The 20,332-nt window shown below is 47.6% G+C and overlaps 3 protein-coding genes across 3 annotated transcripts in view; 2 read left to right on the top strand and 1 right to left on the bottom strand.

Moving 5' to 3' along the window:
• LOC125940981 (uncharacterized) overlaps nt 1-20,332 on the bottom strand; it is a 508,491-nt gene that overhangs the window by 354,986 nt on the left and 133,173 nt on the right. The window lies entirely within an intron of this gene.
• The window catches only part of LOC119431215 (uncharacterized), a 635,270-nt gene that overhangs the window by 599,501 nt on the left and 15,437 nt on the right, over nt 1-20,332 (top strand). The window lies entirely within an intron of this gene.
• Nucleotides 12,786-15,491, top strand: LOC119431518 (nucleolar and coiled-body phosphoprotein 1-like). Its single transcript, XM_037699001.2, has 2 exons — nt 12,786-12,941; nt 15,055-15,491. The coding sequence occupies exons 1-2, from the start codon at nt 12,812-12,814 to the stop codon at nt 15,441-15,443; spliced, it is 519 nt and encodes a 172-aa protein (XP_037554929.2). The 5' UTR covers nt 12,786-12,811; the 3' UTR covers nt 15,444-15,491.

Genomic DNA, 20,332 nt, shown 5'->3' with positions numbered 1-20,332 from the left:
CGCAGATCCCTTCTTCTTCTGGCGTGGGCACGCGTGAACGCGCGAGGACACGGCCCACGCGGAAAAATCGTTCTTCTTCTTCTGTTTCAAATTTGAGATTATCCGCGTGCCACGTTTTTCGGTTTAATTGCCAAGCATAAGGCTATTGTCCAGCGACAGCGCGTATTTCGCACGACGAACTGCCGCTTTGGTCCCTTACTGCTGTTACCACTGAAAACGAGCACTTGTAAGTAGATTGCATTTGTAATGGCTTGCAGTTATAAGCAGAGCTGTGTATTCAACTATTTCGTAATTCATTCTACTGTAATAATGTTCTACTGATTGTGCCGTACCGGGGGCAAAAAATGTGTGCCTTAAGGACACTGACGAGAGAGAGAGAGTGAACCTTTCGGAAGAATACTCGCTCCGCTCATGTCCACTAGGGCGAAGGGGGCGAAAGGCTGTAACGGCGAACGTCATGTCGCTAGCGTGCCTAGGAACATACATAATAGATGAACAAGCAGACTTCTGACGAAGAAAAAAATGTGTTTAAGTGCGCCAACCTAAGTAGGTTCTATTTCGTCGTATGATGTGCTTCAATTCTGGCCATCTATGAAGACAGCCTACTTTGACCAGTCAGAACATTTTTTCTCAAGTAATGAAATATGTTGAAAGGCCTCTCATTACAAGAAAAAAAATCTAAGAAAGTCAAATATTATCACCGTATTTTATTATTTTGCGTGTTTTCCCTTATAAAAAAACACAACGTAGCTTGCATTACGTGCACATGATAGCATGGACACTTTTTTACATGTATTTGATTCTCAGACAAATTATTAAAGGAGCTACATCATGGCTAAAGGCCATGATCTAGTTGTCCTGTCCCTTTGGCCATCTTTGCACCGGATTTGGGCTGGCCCCCTGTACACAATGCATGTGATATAAGAACATTTTTTTTCAGGTCAGTTGACGCACCTGTACATGCAATTTAACATATTGTTACGGCCTCGGGAGAGGGTTAAGGGAGCGTTTACTGATTGAGACACAAAGATGTAGCTCCTTGGGCTATGCTGGCTGGAGTCAATCGTAGGAGCAACGTCGTCTTCTTCTTTAACGTGAGCCCATAACGAGAGCTCAATAAACGTACCAAGTAGTTGTTGGAATTGACATAAAAAAATGCGTGAAACTCATGCGCATCCGCACGCACATAAAAATTTGATTTATACACAAAAGAGTATTGCTATTAGGGTTGCCAATCATCCGTAATTTAGCCGCACAGTCCCGAATTTTCAGTAAATGTCTTATGTTGCGACCAGACCCAGTCGAGATGGCCAAAAGTCCTGACTTGATTTCTTTCCCAACTGTATAGCAATAGACCAGATTTTGTTGTTGTTGCTGTTGCCTCAAAACATGGCTCGTACCCACGAGGGGGATTGGTCACACTGGATGGATTGAAACATGCACCCAACAATGTACAAAAGAGATAAAGACGAACTATCAAAACGAAGCATTTGGCAACTAACTGATAACACAGATTTTGAGAGGGCCTAGCTGTACGTAAACCAAATAAATAAGAAATAAAGAGTAATCTATCTACAAAAATAAAAATAAAATAACGTGTCCCATGGTCGGTACACTAGCAGCGTAACCTTCCGGATGATTCAATGAATTTGGGCACAGCAATGATCATCGAATCATGGCTTGTGCGTAACTGACAGTCCCCAAAACACAAAATGTTTGGTGTTTTAAGTGCCAAACCCAGATTACTAGCTGTAAATATGAGAAACATTCTACGGAGGGAGGAGAAGCGGCGGCAAGAAATAAAGAAATGGCCAATAGTTCCTCGTTCATTACAAAAGGAGCAGAGGCCAGTGATGGACAAACACGATCTATGAAGATAAAATTTTAGGCTGGGAACTCTGCAGCCGAAGTTTGACATCACCTCACATTGGCGTGAAAGGCATTTGATCGTTTTCCACCGTAATTTTAGATGTCGAAAATCTTCTAAAGAAAGTATGGATGATTCATTACAATTCAGCAATAAAATGCATTTGAATCTAGTTTCTGTTATAAAAAAGAAATCAGCAAGATCACTTATGACCGGACCATTTAGTGATGACGATGCGAGCGAGTCAGCTGATACATTTAAAAAGATTCCACTATGTCCGGGGACCCAGACAAAGCGGGCTTCAGACAAATTGTCCGGGGCAAGAGTCGAAGGTGGACCGGCACGCTTGGAGCACTTCATTTTTTATAACACTCGCAAGGTAAGATGGCCTCAAGCCGGCAATCAAAAAGAAAAAAAAAATATGGCATGCTGGAGTGGTAGTGTAGCTGACTCCCGCGCAGCGGACTCGGGTTGGATCCCGGCGGGAATCGGGTATTTTTTCCTCATCCCCTGGTGACAGCTGCTACGGACACCGAACACCGACGGCGGCGGACACCATCACCAACCGAAACGGCTGTTAGAATGAGCCCATAACGGCGTGCGCTGTAAAAGACTGGTGCTCCAGACGTGAACTTGAGACGTGCGTTTATGACCATCATGGAGGCAAAGAGCCCAATCCTCACAATCAAGCGTACCCTCATTGTTGTTCTTGTTGTTGAATGATGATGATGACTTTAAAGTTGTCCTGAGTGGTTGGGGCACATAACCACAGTGGTTGATTCGCCATGAATCAGGTGGTTCAATTAGGTGAACAAAAAACAAGGCAATTAACAATTTGAACGCTGGAGCTCCGAATGCATTTTAGAGGCAAAAAACAGTCAGAAGAAACCCGCTAAAAAAGCGAATAATAAATAAATTAAGAAATAAAAGAACATATGGTGGGGAGGGGGAACGATCAGTCTGTCGTGGTAATCCATTAGAAACAATCAGGTAATTTTGGATTGCCCAGCAAACATTTCTGTGACTGAACACAATAATAGAGACTCCAAAAGATAGGATCACAGGCACAGATAAATCCAGGGCAATATTGCGAAGGGGGTTTTCAGTAGTCGTTTTCCTATTACAGAAAATACAGAAAAAACCGGAAATGGTCTATTGTCTCCTCTTCGCCATAGATTGAACATTGGAGAGGGGACCAGAACAGACGTGTGTAGGTAGAAGTTTAACGTAGGTATACAGCAGCGCCGCCTCGTGACGTAGGCTTCGATTTGTCATTTTTGACAAAAATCTCTATGCCAGGAGGAGGATCCTGACACTGCCTGCATAATGACACTCCTGCGAAATCTAGCAGCACTGATACGAACAGTCAAAAAGCGGTACGAGCTGTTACCTTGAACTAATGGCATGCACCCGCGTTCTCCAATGATGATGATGATGATGCTGATGATATCCTCAAGACATGGCTCGTACCCACTCCGGGGGATTGGCTAAGAATTGGGCACCTGAACTTTTAGATACGCTTTCTGAAACTACATCCAACCTCAGCTTTCTCTTTCTCTCGAGATTCCGGCATGCTCTTTGTTCCTCCGTTCTGGCTGTTCTTCTACAGCCATCATCATCAATGCGTGGGCACGAGCCAGCTCTTGTCCTCGAGACAGAAGAAGACGACGACAGCAGAGGCTGGCGGTTCGATACGCTGTGCAAGCAGGCTTCTGAATCATGGCCAAGGGCAAGGACAAGTCCCACAAGAAGAAGTCCAGTGACGAGGAGAGCGGGGCTACCAGCATGACAGAGAGTAAGGCTACCAGCAAGGCTTCCAACAAGGGTACCAACAAGGGCGCCAGCAAAGCCGAAAGCACAGCTTCCAGCATGCATGATAGTAAGGGTACCAGCAAGGCACCCAGCAAGGGTTCCAACAAGGTTCCCAGCCAGGCGCCCAGCAAGCTATCCGGCAAAGCTGCCAGTAAAGCGCCCAGCAAGGCACCCAGCAAGGCACCCAGCAAGGTTGCCAACAAGGCGCCCAGCAAGTCGCCCAGCAAAGTATCCGGCAAGGCTGCCAGTAAATCGCCCAGCAAGATACCGAGCAAGGCTCCAAGCAAGGCCTCCACTAAGGCTCCGAGCAAGGCTCCGAGCAAGGCTTCCAACAAGTCTCCAAGCAAGACTCCTATCAAATCGCCTAGCAAGGCGGGCGGCAAGATGGCCAGCAAGTCGGCCATCAAGGCACCCACAAAGTCACCCAGCAAGGCTCAAAGCAAGGCTCAAAGCAAGATGAAGCAACGGTGAGTTGTCACTTCTTTTTTGGGGGGATCAGAAATTTTTGGCATCGGAAATAGTTTTCGTTTGGCCTTAAACGTCCTACCGTTTGTTAAATGCTTGCTATCGGAGAGGTTCACGGCCGCAAGAACGCTGCTACCAGCATCTTGTGACGCAGCGTTTGACCAGGGAAAACACGGGGAAGGCGGGAGATGGATATTCAAGACGGTGAGCAAAACGGGAACAAGGGGAGAGCCAAGGTTTGACAGGTGAACGATTATCACGCAAAGCTAATACTGCAGTGGCCTACCATTTTCCACATAACCGCCGTTGCAAAGGATTGGTAGCGACGTAATCGTTATCATGAAATCGTTTTATGATTTTCCTTCAACGAAAACACTCACGCAATGCTAAAATGTTTCAAACACATTGCAGTTGAGAAAAGCATCAAAAGGTGTCGCTACCTGCTTTGCTGCTTCCGTCCAAGGCTTCCGTAGCCCGGTAATTCGTAAGCGGTTAGGAGTTGCCGGACACGCTGAAATTTCCTAGACTTAGCTTGTCTATAAACGTGGACGGCAGTAATGATGCTGGTAGCGTAATCTTACAACGCTTCGTCCAACTAGAACGTAATTGAAACGTCTTTGTATTACGCCAGTGTTCTCCTCAAATAACATTTTTAAAATAGACAACGTTTAAACGATTGTGTCGCTGCCGGTACTTACTACAGCGTTAGGCAAAATAATGTAAATCAATGCAATACTAGCACTGTATCCTTTCTTTTTGCACCACAAGATGGCGCCCCTAACGCGGCTGTTCATGTAGAGGTCTCCTGCAAACGGGTATTCCGCGAAGGCTAATATGATTACGGAGAAGTTGATTTTCTCTATTTGCGGTGTGAAAATGGCGCGCAGTGACCACCACCATCATCTTGAGTGTCGCCACCCTATTAGTTATTTACGGAACGAAGTCCGTCCGTGGAGACCTGCGTGATTCAAAATCAATTGAAACATGTTAATGATAATCAAATGATAAACAAATGAGAATGAAGAAGTGAAACAGCTAGCTTTCTTGTGCCTATTAGTTGTCTTATCCTTCTGGATTTCTACACTTTCAATTTAAACATTTTACCGACGCGTATGAAGCGCGACTGGCGCCCCACATTTCACTCAAGGCCATAAAGGCATAAAGGCAAACCGTTACAAATTGCACTCTGGATAAGGTTGTATAGTTATTATAGGTGAGTACTTTATACGTGGGAGCAATCTTGCAAGTATGCAGGACTGGCTGTTATTTCATTTCCGTATTACCATCCATTGAACAGGCCCTCAGCAGGCGATGCGTGCACATGGTGGGCAGTGGATTACACGGAAATCCCACGAACCACATGGCCTCAGAGATGATCAGCACACCGCGCGCTGCCCCATCATCGCAGAGGTCACGCACCGTAGCCGCAGTGGTTCTCATTATCGTTGGTCATGCGTCAACTCCGGCTAGTGGTAGCATGGCGTACTGTTTTTAATGCGTTTGCATTAAGTGTCAAAGTGAAAAAAAAAGTGTATGTGTGTGAAGTCTGGGCAGCCGGTCACGCGGTATAGGCAGAAAAAGTGTGCAGAGCTTGCTTAGGAGAGTATATATATATATATATATATATATATATATATATATATATATATATTGTTACGTAGGAAGACGCAGACGAAAAGCTATATACAAGTATATTTACAAAGAAATGCGCCGCACTTGGCCAAGAAGCCACAGCCCGCAGTAGCCTCTAATCTTCGTCGTCGTCTTCACACTGCTCGCCTCTTCGTCAAGGCAAATACTGTTCCGTAGCACTACCCCCGGCGGCAAAAGCGCCGTCCCGGAGCGATTAAAGGCCGGACTCTGAAGCACTGTAGTAGGCCTTGAGCCTACTGACGTGCACGACATCACTAGATGCCAGAGTAGACGGCGAGGTCGAACTCACAGGTTCAATTTCATACGTCACAGGCGTCACCTGGCGCAGCACGCGGTAGGGCCCAGTGTATCGCGAAAGGAGCTTCTCTGAAAGCCCGATGTGACGAGAGGGCGACCATAGGAGCACGAGCGCACCAGGCGAAAACTGCACGTCACGGTGGCGGGCGTTGTACTGACGCTGCTGAGTGGTTTGCGAGGCCGTCAGTCGAGCACGGGCAAGCTGGCGTGCATGGTCGGCGAGGGCGATGGCGTCGCGCGCATACTCGCTTGTTGAGATCGCAGCAGGAGGAAGTGCCGTATCAAGGGGCAAGGTCGGTTCGCGACCGTACAGTAAATAAAATGGAGAAAATCCGGCGGTGTCGTGCCGGGAAGAATTGTACGCAAATGTGACGTAAGGAAGGGCAATGTCCCAGTCGTGGTGGTCCTTGGAAACGTACTTCGACAGCATATCGGTAAGGGTACGGTTTAACCGCTCCGTCAGGCCATTCGTTTGAGGATGGTATGAGGTAGTCAGCTTGTGTTGAGTGGAGCAGGAACGCACAATGTCGGCGATAACTTTCGACAGGAAGTTGCGACCACGGTCAGTAAGCAGCTGTCGCGGGGCGCCATGAACCAAGATAATGTCACGCAAGAGAAAGTCCGCGACGTCAGTGGCGCAACTGGTAGGGAGAGCCCGCGTGATAGCGTATCGGGTGGCGTAATCAGTTGCGACGGCTACCCATTTGTTCCCCGAAGATGACGTGGGAAAGGGGCCGAGGAGGTCTAATCCAACACGAAAGAACGGTTCCACAGGGACGGTGATCGGCTGGAGATGACCAGCAGGTAGCACCTGAGGTGTTTTCCGACGCTGGCAGGGATCACAGGCAGCAACATAGCGTCGGACGGAGCGAGCGAGACCAGGCCAATAGAAGCGGCGCCGGACGCGGTCGTACGTGCGGGTTACCCCAAGATGGCCTGCAGTGGGTGCGTCATGCATCTCAAAGAGCACAGTTCGTCGTAGATGTTTTGGCACGACAAGAAGATCAGATCCATCAGGGACGAAGTTCCTTCGGTACAGAATGCCGCCGTGGAGGACATATCGGCGAACGGAGGCGTCGGTAGGTGTAGAGCGCAGACGCTCGATGAGTGCTCGCAGCGATAGGTCCCGGTACTGCTCATCGGCGATGTTAGCGAAGTCAGACACAGAGAAAATGCCGTTGGCGTTACTACTGTCGGCGTCGTCAGGCTCGTCTACCGGGTAGCGAGACAGGCAGTCAGCATCCTTGTGTAGTCGGCCGGATTTGTAGGTAACAGTATACGAATATTCTTGGAGGCGTAAGGCCCAGCGACCAAGTCTTCCTGTAGGATCTTTCAGTGAGCATAACCAGCAAAGCGCGTGGTGGTCTGTAACAACGGAAAAGGGCCTGCCATATAAGTATGGACGGAACTTCGCAACCGCCCAAACTAGGGCCAGACACTCACGCTCAGTGATGGAATAGTTGCGCTCGGAGGGTGAAAGGAGCCTGCTGGCGTAAGCGATAACACGGTCGCTGCCGCGCTGGCGTTGTGCCAGTACCGCGCCAATTCCGTGGCCGCTGGCATCAGTACGGACTTCGGTAGGCGCAGAAGGATCGAAGTGGGCCAGAACGGGAGGCGTTGTGAGGAGGTCGATTAGATGCGAGAACGCAGAGGCCTCGTTATCGCCCCACTGGAAAGGAGTGTCTTTTTTCAAAAGCTCTGTTAGTGGTCGTGCTATTGCCGCGAAATTTTTCACGAAACGGCGGAAGTACGAACACAGGCCGACGAAGCTCCGCACATCTTTGACACACTTCGGAACAGGGAAGTGCGTAACAGCATGGATCTTGCCTGGGTCCGGTTGCACTCCGTGCGCGTCAACGAGATGTCCAAGGACAGTAATCTGGCGACGGCCGAATTGGCACTTCGATGCGTTGAGTTGTAGACCGGCTCGACGAAAAACGTCCAGGACTGCTGAGAGGCGCTCCAAGTGTGTAGCGAACGTTGGGGAGAATACTATAACGTCGTCTAAGTAGCACAGGCACGTGGACCATTTGAAGCCATGAAGAAGGGAGTCCATCATGCGTTCAAAAGTGGCAGGAGCATTACATAGACCGAAAGGCATCACTTTGAATTGATAAAGACCGTCGGGTGTTACAAAAGCAGTCTTCTCGCGGTCTAGATCGTCCACGGCAATCTGCCAGTAGCCGGAGCGAAGGTCAATAGAGGAGAAATAGCGAGCACCGTGGAGGCAGTCAAGGGCGTCATCAATCCGAGGTAGGGGATACACGTCCTTTTTGGTAACCCTGTTCAGGTGCCGATAATCCACGCAAAAGCGCCATGAGCCATCCTTCTTCTTTACAAGTACAACAGGTGACGCCCATGGACTACACGACGGTTCAATAATGTTCTTGGCAAGCATTTTGCGAACTTCAGCGTGAATAACTTGACGCTCAGCCGGGGACACTCGATACGGGCGGCGATGAATAGGAGGGGCATCGCCGGTATTAATGCGATGTTTAACAGCTGTAGTTTGGGCCAAGGGACGATCGTTAAAGTCAAAAATATCGTGATAGGATAACAAAACGCGGTAGAGCTCACGAGCGTGCTCGGACGGCATGTCGGGCGCAATCATTTTCTGTAAGTCGGCAATGGCACAAGTTGCCGACTGCGATGGTAGAGGAGGATCGGCTGAATTGTCGTCTACTGCAATAGATGCTACTGAGTGATCCTCGAATGAGCAAAGCTGGGCCAGAGACATCCCGCGTGGCAGCACTTGTGCCGTCAAGCCAAAATTGACCACGGGCAGGCAGACGCAATTCGCCGTAATAGATAAAACTGTATGAGGCACTGTGATCCCGTGTGTAAGCAGGACGTCTTGCATGGGAGCCGCGATGTAGTGACCGTCGGGCACTGGTGGGGATGACACTAAGTCAACGTAGGTCAGTGCCGAAGGTGGCAAGCGAACGAAGTCGACGGAACTGAGGCGACTAGGGTGTGGTTCAGAGGGATCCAGAACAGGCAGGTCAAGGCGGAGAGTACTGGCGGAACAGTCGATGAGAGCAGAATGCGCGGAGAGGAAGTCCAAGCCGAGGATGATGTCGTGGGGACAGTGGGCGATGACTGTGAATAGCACGATAGTGGAGCGATCGGCGAAGGAGACGCGGGCGGCACACATACCAATTACGGGGGCTGTTCCGCCATCGGCGACACGGACAACAGGCGTCGTGGGGGGTGTGAGTATCTTCTTCAGCCGGTTACGAAGGTCAGCACTCATTACGGATACATGCGCCCCAGTGTCTATAAGAGCAGATACAGAAACACCGTCGACTTGCACGTCAAGAAGGTTCAGATGAGTGGGCAACGTCAGTAGAGGATTTGGCGGCGTAGGGAGCAATGCAGCGTCACCTCGAGGCGCTGCATCGTCTAGTTTTCCGGCTGGGAGCGGCGTCCGAAGGGAGTCGGCGAATAGGAGCGACGGGGCTGAGGAGAGCGAGATTGTCGTCGTTGGGGCGAAGGCGAACGAGAATAGGGGCGGTTCGGCGCAGGAGAATCAGTGGCGGCATTATCGGAGCGTGCTGCATAGGGTCGAGAAGGGCCACCTGGGCGAGAGTAGGCAGTATAAGTAGACCGGGTCGGGGAACTCCAACGACTGCGACAGTGGCGAGAAATGTGCCCGATTCTACGGCAGTGAAAACAAATGGGCTTGTCGTCAGCAGTGCGCCATTCAGATGGGTTGCGGAAACGTGGTGGGTAATAAGATGTGGGACGGGGCGTAATCGAAGAAGCCGGATGGGTATCAGGGCGATGGGCCGAGCAGACGGTGTGAAGACCCATGTTCGCGAACTCCTGGCGGACAACTGCCTGGATCAGGGAAACCGTGACTGCAGGTGCGTTGGAGGAGCTGGAGTCGAAGGCAGCCGGATAGGCGGCCTCAATCTCACGCCGGACGATCCTGGTAACATCACCAGTGTTGTTGGGACGAGGAGCGTCGGCACAGGAAGATGTCGCTGGGGTGTTGGGCAGACGGGCAAACTGCTGGTCGATACGTCGGCTTTTAGCGAGTTCCAGGCGGCGACACTCTTTTATAACTGCATCCACGGTCGCCACGTTGTTGAATACGAGCAAGTTGAAGGCGTCATCGGCAATGCCTTTGAGGATGTGGGAAACCTTGTCTGGCTCAGTCATGTGTGCGTCAACTTTGCGGCACAGAGCCAAGACGTCTTGGATGTATGTGACGTAGGGCTCTGTGGACGTCTGCACACGGCCGGATAACGCCCTCTGCGCGGCAAGTTGGTGACCGTAGGGGTTTCCGAACAAGTCTCGGAGCTTTTGCTTAAGCGAATCCCAACTGGTGATCTCCTCTTCGTGTGTCCGAAACCAAACTCGAGGTGTGCCACCGAGGTAAAAGAGTGCGTTGGCGAGCATGATAGTAGGGTCCCACCGGTTATTGCGGCTGACGTGTTCGTACAGGCTGATCCAGTCGTCGACGTCTTCCCCATCTTTGCCCGAGAATACGCCAGGATCGCGGGAAGCGGGGAGAGCGATGTAGGTCGTCGAAGTGGCAGCAGGTGTCGGAGCTGGCTGAGTCGAGCTGTCGTCGGCGGGAGCCATGACGGAAGACTCGACGTACCGTCCACTGCGAAGCTCCGTGACGAGGTACAGGGAACGTCCACCTCCACCAGATATGTTACGTAGGAAGACGCAGACGAAAAGCTATATACAAGTATATTTACAAAGAAATGCGCCGCACTTGGCCAAGAAGCCACAGCCCGCAGTAGCCTCTAATCTTCGTCGTCGTCTTCACACTGCTCGCCTCTTCGTCAAGGCAAATACTGTTCCGTAGCAATATATATATATAGTGCAACTGACGGTGGTCTGCTCTATGAAGCACACTTCGAAATGTGGTGACCGCGGTTGAAATCAATCCAGGAAATCAAAGCGGTGTGAAGGTGCGACGTAACGCTCAGGCGTTTCTCTCGTAGTTACAGCTGAATAGCCACAGAAGTTTCTTATTATTGCGATATCAATTATATGCACACTTCTACCGGATTTCTGCAGTTGGCCTCGCCGTCGCCGTGAGGTTCCGTATAAAGTCCAAGCGCGATAAAACCGTCGCCGTGCGCCGTATGCGCGAGTGAAAGCGCGAGGTGGACGCGCGCTATCACGGAGAGCCAACGCACGGCGGAAAGCAAACACGACCGTCGCGCGAAAGCCCGTGGGGGTATGGGAGGGAGGGAGGTGGGGCGACGCTGTGCTGCGGCACCAAATGCGTATCTTGCAACCGGGCGCAAGCGGAACTGGCCACTCAATCTCGCACGCGAAAGCAAGAAAGCGGAAAGGCAGCGCGGGAGGAAGGGAGGGGGGGGGGGCAGCTTTTACTCTGCCAACAACTGCATTTGTACTTTGCCCGCTGCGGCGGTCGCCCGCACCGTATCTATTCTCCACACGGCTCTGACCTTTGTAGGCGCTGTTCATTCGCCGCTAAGTTTCCGTTGAAGCGATAGACCGCACGAACCTTCGCCCGCTGCGGTGGCTGCGCTTGGTGGCAGCGTTTTGACAGTCGTTCTCTGCGGACATTCAGTGGGATCTATTCATGTTTGCTTTAGTGCGCTGACACCATGCTTGTTAATTCAGTTAGTAAGTGAATGTGTCCAAGTTTATGCAGCCGATAAAACTACTATCCCTACTACGAATATCTCTCTACTAATTTGCTATCGCAATTGATGCTTCGCCTTTCGGACGAAACTGCGACATTTTTTTTTTATTTCTAATTTTAGTACCAGAAGCGTCTATTCCCCGCCTTATTTTCGCATCCACTCGTGTTTCAAACGGGAAATTTCCCGTGGTGGCTGCTATATGTCTGCATTACTAGAAACTATACTTTTACCCCCTAGGAAATTGCGTTGCAGTTGAAATTTCAGCAGGTGTAATTATGTTAAATATGCCAGGAAAAAGGACAGGACGCACAGTTACGCTGACGCTATTATACTTTTCTCGCACACTGCGTATGCATTTTCGTAAAGTATTTCTACCCTTTTTATTCCTTTCCTGGGGCCTCAGCTGCCAATGTAATATTTATGAATCCCATTGAAAAAAGAAAGTAAGCCTTACGCGGAAGCAAAAATAGTAGCATTTCGCAAGCATTTCACAGACCTCACCGTTTGCTTCTTCCCTCTTTCAAACCTACAATGAGTCAGAATATCTTAAATTGCCAATTGCTCCCCTCCTCTGCAGAGCGAAATTAGTTAGCATATATAATCGGAATACGTGTATGCTAACTATTAAATTTGAAATCTTTTTCTTTTGTATCCCTCATGCCGAAGTATTTAGCGGGCTGTGAACTTGTGAAGTCAGCTTATCTTTCAAGCATCGTTTGTCTGTATTTCTTCCTAAAGATAAGATGGATTGATGAACTGAATCACTGATCAACTCATTATTCGATTCTTTGATCGACTTATTGATTCATTGACCAATTTATTGATCGTTTGACTGGTAGATCGATTGAGTGCATGAAATAAAGAAAGAGTGAGTGAGTGAGCCAATGTAATGCCTTCGTCATCCGTTCGAGTTTTCTGGTCTATAAGACGTTGTCACCAAATCCTGAACGTAGATGCAGCTGTTGGGATGAGCTAAGCAATTTTTGGGGACGCCAAGTACTCCTTCTCGTCGTCTAGGAGTCAAATGAAAGGAGACATGGGCGGCAAGTCATCAACCAGGGTCGCCAAGGCCCCCTCCAAAATGGCCTCGAGGGCGACATCTATGGCGCCGTCCAGAGCAGGCAGTCAAGAGAAGGGAGCCAAGCAGTCGCGCAAACAGTTCTTCACCAGCAAGTCGTCGTACTCGAAGTCGACCAGTTCGAAGTCATCAGGTGTGTACGTTAAAACAAGGCCGTCCCGTTACATGATAGTTGCATTTGATATAATGTGGCACTGAGGAAGACACAGAAAGTTAGTGTAGATAGGTAGAATTTTTTTTTGAAAGTGTTGCATAGTTTTTATTTGTAAGGAATTACAGTGAATCCTGCATTTAAAGAAATCCGGCTTTACGTAATATTTGACGTTTTTGAACTTCTTTAGTTTCGCCCCACATATGCGTAGAGCCTGACACCTCAAAAATCTCGATGCAACGAAGTGAACTCTAGATCCCTTCCGATTTATGGGAATGCTTGTAAGGAAAGTATAGGTTCTGCGTGGTTTCAATTCAGACGCCATTGGCCTGGTGCAGTTTGGCTCTCCCACGAAGGAACTAATGATGAAAACTGTCTGTAATTAAACCATCCATAGTGTCTATTGTTTCGTAAGGCTATAAAGAGTGTAAAAATACTATTGATAATACTGATATTGATAGAGCTGTCCTATATATAGTATTACGATAGCAATTCGCTGTGAACCTATCGACCCAGTGATAAACAAAAATGGTCAATATTAGCATTCATAGTATTATTAATAGTATTGCTATCGGGAACTGCGTCAACCCAGAGCGCTACGATTGTCACCACTGTAAGCACTGCACACGGCTGGATGCGTGCCCGAAAAGCTCACCATGGTTATACTGCAGTTTTTAAGTGTGGTACGTCCCGTAATCTTACCTCTTTGATATTGCCATATCGACGGCAATAGTAGTAGTGTGCTCTGTATAACTATATAGATATCAACAGTGCGCTATAGTATACCAGCGATAGTGTATTGTACAGTGAATAGTTCGTTAATCGCTCAACCATCGGTAGTTTTGCATTACTAGAAAGAATATAAGGACGGTGGCGGTAGCTGACGGGCTTAAAATGATACAATTCTGCCAGCGTGGCACTTCCTCTCGTGCGTTTCTCTTGGAAGCAGAGGGAAACTCACTCTCCCCCTTCTAGCTTACGCCGATGCCTTTAAGGGGCTCGGCTTTTAGGCAGCATGGTCAGAGTATGTGTAGTATGTACGCGTCATTGGTATATGGTACCACGAGAACGCTATGCAATAGGTTTCGGTGACGTCAGTAGTTATCTTGACGTCCGAAGCCACACAGCACATGGCGCATGCTTTCACGAAGCAGCTTTAGCTTGGGGCCAAATCCGATGCTGCCTGTTCAAGCTTTCATCGGACAAACGCTGAAGTTATCTGAATAATAGCTGTTCCATTTGAAGGAGATCCTTACTTTCTGGTGATTCTTAGGAGCATTTAATTTTCGACTTCATGTTTTTACATAAGTTGTCGAAATTGACAAATTTATCACAAAAATATTAAAGCATGAAGTTAACCAATTTTAACCCTGCACTAAAAACAGCTATCGCAGTTTTTTAAGACACATCAGTTAGAGTATCTAAAGCGTACAAAATTCGCATACGAATTTCAAGTTTACGTAAAACTGCTAAATGCTAACAACGGTTCTGGAAATTCCTCCTCGCAAATTAGTTTTACATTTCAGAGCGGTGTATATTACTTGAAGTTTGTACACTTTAGATGTATTACTAAGTGCAATTTCCAGAATTCTGATATCACTTTCATTGTGGAGTTACAGCTGTAAGCACTGTTTTTATTCTTTATTTTAAAATTTTTCCATGTACAATTTTTTTAAGGCTGACGGCGAAAGTACAAAAGTGTTTTCTAGAGTCACTAGGTTTTACGTCTTTCTGATAAGTGCAAGCAATCTCATCAAAATCGGTATAACGTTAGCCGAGACAAGCGATATCTCCGTTACCATGAATTCGGATAGGAGCTCTCAAGCTAAAGCACTATCTTAACGAGTCGCCATAAACGGTAACGTAATTAATTCTTGCAGATAAAAAATAAATTGGGAGCCCCTAGCGAAATTACAGGTTAGACAGCTATCTAATAAAAAAAGAAAAGAAGAAACGTGACACGTTTTTTTTTTTTTTTTTGCAAAAGTACCTTAGGTCCAAATACTAAATCGGCGAACTTATCGATCCAACCAACCAATCGACGAGTTAGTCAAATGTTGACGGCGGTGACGCTTTTGAATCTCTCACTTGACAGGAAAAATGAAGAAGGGCGGCTCCGACGAAGCAGCCAGAGGGAAAGCCTCCAGGGCCGCCGCGAAGGCCAAGCCAGATTCGAAGGCGGCTTCGAAATCGGCTCCCAAGGCGGCTTCGAAGAAAGCGCCGGGCTCCGACTCGGGCTCTCAGGGGTCCGGCAGCGAGGAAGAGGCTCCCAAGAAGAAGCAGCCGAAGAAGAAAAAGAAATCTAGCGACGAAGACGAGGACACCAGCGAGGAAGAGAAGCCGAAGAAGAAAAAGGCGGATGAGGACGCCAAGGAGGAAGGCGACGAGGCTAAGGAAGGAGAGGGAGAGGAGGAAGAAGAGGAAGAGGAAGAAGAGGGCGTCTACATGAGCACCACAGAGTTTGAGGCCTACATAGCTCGGTGAGCACCCAACGGGATGTGGTTTGCAAGCGAAATGTTTGGGCTCGTTAGTCGGTCGTCATAAACGTGCTAAGTAATAATAAACGTAGACAGGAACAAGAAATAACCCGGTAAGCGCTGTTACTTCCGACTGGTTATATTCGTAGAAAGAACCGCTTCATACGACGGCGCAATGAAAGCCCCAAACTGAAAAGTAAAAGCACAGAAGCTGGCGTTCGTCACCGAATCACACCGCATGATATGACGAACAAGTAGGTTATTCAGTGTGGTTTGATTAGGCTACGATGCTGCTTCACTACGTTTCCTTTTTTTATTAATATTCTGGTGCTTTTTTATTGCACAGTCCTGATACAAGTGTTCTTTCTGCGAATAGTATCAGTTCAAAGCAAGAAAGCTGTCCGTGCTCTTCCGTGTTTCTTGCATGCGTCTAGGTTTCACCTCACGCTCTGAACATACTTAGGCTGTTTGTTTTGTGGGCTAAATTGTGGGCAAGCATTCTTCGCTTCTTTCTGCGCCTTTTCTTATTTGACTGATTGTTCGAAATCACCTACACTTATCATGTCCCCCGGGTCGCTCTATACCGTACACGTTCTCGTGGTCGGATCGACATAATGTTAAGCGTTCAACATTGCGGAATTACAGGAATTCTTGCAAAAGGAGTTCATTATAGGAGATGTTACCGGACATAAGCTTTTCCATGCGCCACCTGGCCATGGTTGTAATACTTGAACCATGACCGTCTTCATTAAGGCACAAGTGTAATACAGCCAACACCTTAACTTAGACAGCACTTGCTTTTTGCACTCAACGCTACATGCACAGACTAGGTAACAATTCTATAACCATGTAGTAAACGTTATTCAATGTGTCGGTCTTATTTATTTATTTATTTATTTATTTATTTGTTTATTTATTTATTTATTTATTTATTTATTATTTATTTATTATTTATTTATTATTTATTTATTTATTTATTTATTTATTTATTTATTTATTTATTTATTTATAGTACAGAGCAAGAGAGATCTGAAGCGCACTTTACTTTAATGTTATATTCGAACGCCCAAAATTAGTTACACGCCATTTACGTGCCCCATTGAAAAATTCGAGGGCTGGTTTTTGAAAATGGAGGCGGTGCGAAGCAACATCCGGATATCCGCGCGTTGTTCCACTGTAGCACGTCCTTCGACATGGACGGCGAACCGCTACGCATCTTATTGCAGCTTCTAACAAAAAATCGGTATTGCAGACATGACAAATTTCTTCAGTTCAACAGATTCAGACGCGCAAGTTTCTTTGAGTCTCTGGCCTCGCTCGAAAATTTGTCAGCAGAGGATTTTCTTTAAAAAAAGAAATTGACGTCTTTACACACCTACAATTTATTCTTGGGCAACACTATACGAAGTCGGATTACCCCTTCGCTTTACAAAAATGCATTCCTCAACTAAGTTTTACTTCTGTGAAATCTGTTACGAATGAGTATAGAATACGCTGTTGAAGGAACCGTAGCTCAGCCTGCAGGGCTCGCAATGGCTTAATATGCCTTGTATGAGCCTTTACATAGCAACTAAGCAGACGACGCGTACGTCTGGGGTTTAGCGAATAAGACGTAAATAGCAGCACGTCGCCGTTCAAGATGTTTCTGTGCGCCGTGCGCAGCCGCGGATGCCACCTAATCACGAAGGTCATCTCGAGTAGCCGCGCTGTTTTAAGCGTTCGGGGTTATGTGTCATTTCCAGCAAGCACTAATAACAGCTATTTATATATTACCATATCAAAAAAGTCTATACAGGCGAACATTTATTGAGGGATGCACTAGTAATTGAGGAGTAAACACAGAGCCGGGTCTGTATGTATACAGGCGGGGACAAAAGAGTACGGGATCAGCGAGCGGCGTGCGAAAATGCACTCTTTCGCCCTTGAACAAAGCAAGCACCTTCTGTCGGAAGATGGCACTGCGCATGCGCGCCCTTTGATGCCTCGTGTGCCTGCCCGTACGCCCAATTCTAGCCAAGGAGCTTTAGGAATCGCGATGATTGCAGCACGCTACGCTAGGATTAGGCTAGTTGCAAGCAAAAGTGTACGATCATGACATTCTGCCGGTGCTAGCATATGGAGTAGAATCTTGGACGTTAAAGAAGGAACCCCGGAACAAGTTAAAGACCACGCAAAGAGCGATGGAGCGAAAAACGTTGCCCGTAACGTTAAGAGACGGGAAGAGAGCGGTGTGGATCAGAGAGCAAACGCGTATAGCCGACATTCTACTTGACATTAGAAGAAAAAAAATAGAGCTGGGATGGCGAGGTAATGCGTAGGATGGAGAAACGGTGGACCATTAGAGCTACAGAATGGCCGCCAAGAGAAGGGAAGCGCAGTCAAGGACGGCAGAAGAAAGCTGGGAGGGGGAGGTGAAATTTGAAAACTTGCTGACGTAAATTGCTATCAACTACCGCAGGACGAGGGTAATTGGAGATCACTTGGAGATGCCTTTGTTTAGGCCAGTGGACATAAAAATAGTGAATGATGATGATGGCGATGATTATTATGATAATAATGATGGGGATAACGACGGCGCCAGGATAGCACTGCCCTTTTCGACCGGCGGCGTGCGCAGTGCATTGCCACACGTCACAACGGCCCAAAAAGACGCCGCTCTTCTCTAGAGCAATTTTCTGCCCTCATCACGGTTCCAACAGCCCGCTGTCAAGAAGATTAGCTTAGGCAAGAAGTGGTACACGAGCATTAAAGGACGCGCATGCGCAGTGCCAATCTATAGAGAAGGCGCATGCTTCGTTAAAGGGTGCCAGAATGCAGTTCGGCAGGTGCTTGCAAACCCCGTATTATTTGGTCACTACCTGCATATTATGCGAACATAGCCTTCTGATGCCGACAAACATTTTGCTGCAGTTCACATATAAATGTGTCGTTGCTATATACGAGCTCAAAGCAGTACCGAGCCAAATCGCCCACACCGTCTAAAGCAGGTTAAAATTAGAATCTGCACTTGCATTAGCCTAAAAAGGGTGCAGCAAGCAATCATGTTGTTCTCACGAGTAGTAAGAAGCGAGTAAAGTCTGGTCCTTATTCCCGCTACTACAATTAGTCTCGCTTCACGGATTTCTCGGTCGACGCAGCCGCGAATTCCTCCGAGCACATCGGCAAGTGCGTGCTCCTCATCTTTATGACGGCCTGCATCGCCTACCTGTTTCACGTGTGGCGTCAGAGCGACAAGAGGCGTTACGGGACCGGCATCGTCACCGAGCACCGCACTCCGCCCTACCCGAGGAAGAGGAGAACGTCACGTACCCCCTCGACAGCGTCCGAGATTATCGGTAGAGGACCAGGCGGATGCGGTGCCCACTGAATCGGCGAGGGCGGTTGGAGAATTTTAGAACGTTCATACGATGCAACCGATTACTAATTCGTTTCTTTTCCTTTGGTATCGCATTTCCTAAATATTAAACAGTAGTCATTTTCCCTGGTAGTTTATTTACCTCTGGCATTCCCCAACCTTCGATAGGTATTTTAATTCGTGAGCAGCGTCTTCCGCGGTTCACGCGCGCAGACCCATGAGTGGCCGGTTCGCACGAAAGGAATGTAAATGTTGCGAAGGCAGGAGGAATTGGTTGTGTCTTCTATCATGCAGGGTTGTCGTCGAACGGCGATTTCATCAAAGAAGAACAGAGAGAGCAGAAAAATGAAACAGGGATGCGGGATAGTGTGTCGTGCTGTTTCATGTTTCCTGCTTAATTCCTTTGCAGGAGCGAGCCGATTCTGGGTGAAAAGCCCAGCGCTCACTTCCCAAAGTCGCCTATTGGAAAACCATGAACTTAATGACGCTCCTTCTGAAGCAAAACTATTTGCAACCGTTGCTTTACCAGCACGTGGGTACGCAAGCACGGCATGGGACCCCTATTCTAAATCAGATGCATTGGAAATGATCAATGTAAAGCAGTGTTCATTTTTTTTTACTTCTACATACAAATATGTTCAATCACCAGCCTCTATTAAATAATGCGTTGAGTGGACACGTCGCAAGCGCGTCTTCAGCAAAACGGTGTGTCCCTAAATTACTTGAATGCATCGCGCTACCGTCAGCAGCCATCATGAGATGGGTTATGTCAATTTCTTTTTCCTCGGGAACAACAGAATGAAACAATTCCCGTGCTATACTGCACTAGCACTGGATCTACAGACGTATTTGTTCTTGATGCGCTTATTGAATTATTCATTTCCAGTCTGTATGTCGTCCTGAGACCAAAATACAGCTATGAGACATAATCGCTTTGAAGCTGGATTTCATTGTGTACTGGTGTGTTAGGCACGGGAAAAACATTTTTAGACATTACGGTTAGATGCCAAAAGCTACAGCTCCATGTACGTGGAAGCAGCAGCCAACTACTAATGCTTGCATTTAGCATCAAAAAGCGGGTTTTACCACAGCAGAGATGAAGATGGAACTGTAAACGTGTAGTACATGGACCACACTGTACAATCTTTAGTACTAATTCATGCTTCAGTTGAGCGTTGTTAAAATTAAGTGCTAAACGTGCCAGGCTATGCTGAGCTCTTTTAATTTATTTTTTTTTGCCACTGTTGCACGTGTTAATCTCAAGAAACTTGAGAAACACCGTGAATGTGTGTGTGGCTATCTTTTGCCTTTTCCACAGTCGTAGGAGAATGCAGCACACGGCCACAACCACTGGAGATTTTTTCGTTTAAGCTTAGTTTTAAGGCGCTAGCATTACAAATGGGTAAGTGGGAAAGAAATCTGTGCGTCTGTGTATGTGGTGTGGCGAGCCGGTTACGTGGCAGCGAAGGCATAGGAGAGCTTAGAACAGCACGGTATATATATAATATATATAGATATATATATATAATAATATACTATAA

The sequence above is a fragment of the Dermacentor silvarum genome, chromosome 10, assembly GCF_013339745.2.
Source record: "Dermacentor silvarum isolate Dsil-2018 chromosome 10, BIME_Dsil_1.4, whole genome shotgun sequence".
NCBI classification, from domain to species: Eukaryota; Metazoa; Arthropoda; class Arachnida; order Ixodida; family Ixodidae; genus Dermacentor; species Dermacentor silvarum.
This window is presented reverse-complemented; position numbering and strand designations above follow the sequence as displayed.